General features: G+C 44.7%; 1 protein-coding gene across 1 annotated transcript; it reads right to left on the bottom strand.

Moving 5' to 3' along the window:
* Positions 1-3,038: 3,038 nt before the first annotated feature.
* Positions 3,039-3,380, bottom strand: LOC103738210 (40S ribosomal protein S15a-like). The gene has a single exon (XM_017799372.1). The coding sequence runs from the start codon at positions 3,378-3,380 to the stop codon at positions 3,039-3,041; it is 342 nt and encodes a 113-aa protein (XP_017654861.1).
* Between the last annotated feature and the right edge of the window lie 821 nt (positions 3,381-4,201).

The raw sequence follows: 4,201 nt of genomic DNA, 5'->3' as shown, positions 1-4,201 counted from the left end.
ATGTATAATTCAGTGTGCTCATTCCTATCAAAATTGTGACTTTGGGAACCTCATTTGACAAGGAATGGTCTGGCCTATTTCTTGATGCTGAAAATAACTTCCAAAAATGAAAACTGTGGACTGAACTACATTCCCAGAAGACTGGGTTCCAGGAAAAGTTCTCTGATTTCAAACTTCATGAAAACGAACTAACATTGTTCAGTTCATCTTTCTCAATAAACAGTAATCATGTCAGTGATGAGTTACAACTAGAAGTTGCAGAACTGCAGTGCAACACTACACTGACTGCCAAATGTGCCAGCCCTGGAGCCTGGGGTCTACAAGCATCTTGAGAATGGTAACCCGAAATATAAAAACCATCTGCCCAGCTTCTGTCCATGTTTGGAAGTACTTATGTTCCAGAGCTGCTGTTTTCTTCTATGAAACTAAATAAAGCTAAATGTTGCTCCTGATTAAAGGATTCAGGGGTAAATTCTCTGGTTCCTGTTTCTGAACCAGAGTCACCCTGGTATCACTCAACAACTGTGGTCATAAGAAAGGGATGTCAGGTGCTGGGCTTGGTGGCACACGCCTTTAATCCCAGCACTCAGGAGGTAGAGGCAGGCAGATCTTTGTGAATTCAAGACCAGCCTGATCTACTTAGTGAATTCCAGGCCAAGGCATCAGATTCCCTGGAACTGGAGTTACATATTGTTGGCCACCATGTGGGTGCTGGGAATTGAACCCAGGTCCTCCATAAGAGCAGTCAGTGCTCTTAACCGCTTAGCCACTATTTTGAATAGTGTCATCATAAATGTGTGTTACAGATACTCTTGATTTTTATACACCATACACTTTAAAAAATATATTATTTTTATTTTATGTGTATGAGTATATTGCCTGCATGTACATGAGTGCACCCATGTCATACAATGCACGGAGGTCAGAAGAGGGCTTCGGATTCCCCTGGAACTGGAGTTAAGGACAGTTCGTAGCCGCCATGTGGGTGCTGGGAATCGAACCAGGTCCTCTGCAAGAGCCATCAGCGCTCTTAACCACTGAGCAATCTCTCCAGCCCCTACCATACACTTTATACCACATAAAATAAGCTCATACTACTCTGGACAACTTAATTTTTTAAAAATATTTTTATTAGCCTGCCGTGGTGACCCACACCTTTAATCCTAGCACTTGGGAGGCAAAGGCAGGCGGATCTCTGTGAGTTCAAGGCCAGCCTGGTCTACATAGTGAGTTCCAGGACAGCTGGGGCTACAGGGAGACCCTGTCTCAAAAAGACAAATAAATAAAATATTTTTATTATTTTTATCTTATGTGTATATGTGAGTTCAAGGCCAGCCTGGTCTACATAGTGAGTTCTAGGACAGCTGGGGCTACAGGGAGACCCTGTCTCAAAAAGACAAATAAATAAAATATTTTTATTATTTTTATCTTATGTGTATAAGTGTATTACCTGCCTGTATGTAAGTGTACCCATGTCATGCAATGCCCAAGAAGGTCAGGAGAGGGTGTTGGATCCTCCAGAACTGGAGTTACAAACAGTTGTTAGCCCCCATATGGGTGCTGGGACTTGAACCTAGGTCCTCTGCAAGAGGAGCTAGTGCTCTTCACTGCTAAGCCATCTTTGCAGCCCCTGGGCAGTTTTAAAATTTGTTACATTTCTCACCCTTATTCATACTTACAAACCTGTGCCCTAGGAGAAGCCATATTTTTCTAAAAGATACATGTAAGCCTTGAATGTGAACCAAGGACTCAGCTGGAGGAACTGAATATTTAGTTACTACCTATCTGTAAGGTTGACAGACTTGTCACAGCAGAGTAATTAATTCCTGACCCTGGACACGACTGGCACTGTGCCGCATCACTGCCCCTGGGCCTCTGCTTTGGATTTGCTCATCTCTTTTGAAATGTTGCTGGCTCACGGGCACCTCTAGGCAACACATGTCAGTGTGTATGAGTAGATGAGCCTTCTTCCAGGGAATTGCCCACAGCTGTCAGCATGGTCTTAGCTGTCAGTGACCTAAGAGTGTTTTTCAGCCAGGAGGGATGGCTCACCTCTATAATCCCAGCACTCAGGAGGCTGAGGCAGGAGGATCACCACTGACTCAAGAACAGAACAGTGTGGTCTGTATAGTGAGCTTCAGGATAGTCTGGGGCTAGAGAATAAAACTGTCTCAAGAATACAAAACAAAACTAGCCTATGGATCTGAAGAGATGGCTCACAGTTAAGGGCATTTGCTGCTCTTGCAGGGGACTCAGATTTGGTTCACAGCATCCATACTTGGGGTGGCTCACAACCACATGTAACTCCAGCTCCAGGGGATCAGAGGACACCCGCACACACATGCACATACATGTAAATAAAAACAAATCTTTAAAATGGTAGCTTAATTTTTTTGAACAGGGTCTCACTATATAGCCCTGGATGGCCTGAAGCTCTCTGTGTAGACCAGGTTGGCCTTAAACTCACAGAGATCTGTCTGCCTCTGCCTCCTGGTGCTAGGATTAAAGGTGTGCACCACCACGCCTGGCTAACTTAATTTTAAAAGTTATAAAAACACTGTTGTAAATGCCCACTTTGCTGTAATATCAGCAATCAGAAAGCTGAGGTAGGAGGATTGTGAGTTCCAGGCCAACCTGGGCTACATAGCAAGATGCTGTCTCAAAGAAACAAAACAGAACTAGTAATAAAAACTTAATGTAGAAATCTTCAGAAATTGGGGAGAAAGGGACAAGTTAAATGACTCAGCAGGTAAAAAGGTGCTGTCATCAAACCTGATGAGTTGGACACTTGGATCCACATAGTAGGAGAGAATTGACTCCTACAAGTTGTCCTCTGCCCTCCACACAAGTGCCATGGCATGCATGTTGGTGTGTGTGTACATATACACAATAAAAATTAAAAATTTAAAAGAGCAAAATAAAAGGAAATTGGGGAGGAAGAAGCCAATTTTTTTTTCAGAGTCCAATGAGGCATTTTTTCATACATATGTTTTACATCGCTAGAAAAAGAATCCCAGAATTTCCCCTCCTGTGTGTTTTCATCTTGCTTCTTCATGGTCCATGATGCCAGCTGAGGTTGTCAGTGCAATGAAACCAAACTGACTGGGTGAGAGCAGATTATTCTGCCACTTTTCTAGGTCTTTGAGCTGCACATCAAATCTGGGGCTGATCACACCACACTTGTTTAACCTGCCCATGCGGTTCACAATTTTCCCAGCTCTGTGATCATCAATGATTTCAAATTCGCCAGTGTAACCATGCTTCATCATCACAGTCAGGGAGTGGATGAGGACTTTGGAGCACGGCCTGATGAGGACCTGGCCGTTGCCACTCTTCTCGGCACAGCTGGTGCACTTCAGAGCATTGGCCAGGACATTCATGCATACCACGATGGTGGCACAGAAGAAACGAAACCAATAATTAAAAACTTTTTTTGTCTTTTTTTGAGACAGGATCTCCCTATAGCCCCAGCTAACTTGAAACTCCCTAGATAGACCAGGCTGGTCTCAAACTCACAGAAATCTGCCTGCCTTAGCCTCCCAAGTGCTGGGATTAAAGGCTTACGCCACCACACCCAGCATTTTTTTTTTTTTTTTGAGATAGAGTCCCTTTAGTAGTCCAGCTGCTTTAAAATCAGAATCCGTCCTGTCTCAGCCTCCCAAACACTGGGATTAGAAGATTTTTCTTGTGTGCTTTGTGCCTCATTAATTTCCACAGAAACTGAAAGGTAGATTGTATTTTCTACATTTTTACAGACAAGGGAAGGCTGAGCCTCAGAGAGGTTAAGCGGTTTCTCAAGGTCACACAGCAGGGAAGCTGAGTCCCAGACTGCTGCTCTTCTCCTCCCTGTGTGTCTTAAAGGTCACATTCCAGGAGCGTCCACCTACCACCTTCTGGTACCCACAGTGCCAGCACCCAAGGTTCTCAGGCCCTGTGCCCAGAGCACAAGACCACAGGAACAGTGACCAGGACTTGAGCAGTATCTTCAGCTCCTAGCTCCATAAGAAACAGGCCTGGGAGGGGTAAAGCCTGGGAACCTACCCCAGAGGCAGTTTCCCCAGCTACTCCAAGTTTCCAGGTGCCCACATGTAGGCAGGTGGTGTCAGGGCTCCACAGCACACATCTGTGAGGTCAGGTCCAACAAGGACACAGCATTTGACTTTGGATGGACTTTAGAGGAAGGCTGGCCTGGAGAAAAGAA

This window comes from Nannospalax galili, unplaced genomic scaffold, assembly GCF_000622305.1.
Source record: "Nannospalax galili isolate Female #2095 unplaced genomic scaffold, S.galili_v1.0 scaffold1138, whole genome shotgun sequence".
Taxonomy (NCBI): Eukaryota; Metazoa; Chordata; class Mammalia; order Rodentia; family Spalacidae; genus Nannospalax; species Nannospalax galili.
The sequence above is the reverse complement of the archived record's forward strand: the minus strand, read 5'-3'. Positions and strand labels throughout refer to the sequence as shown.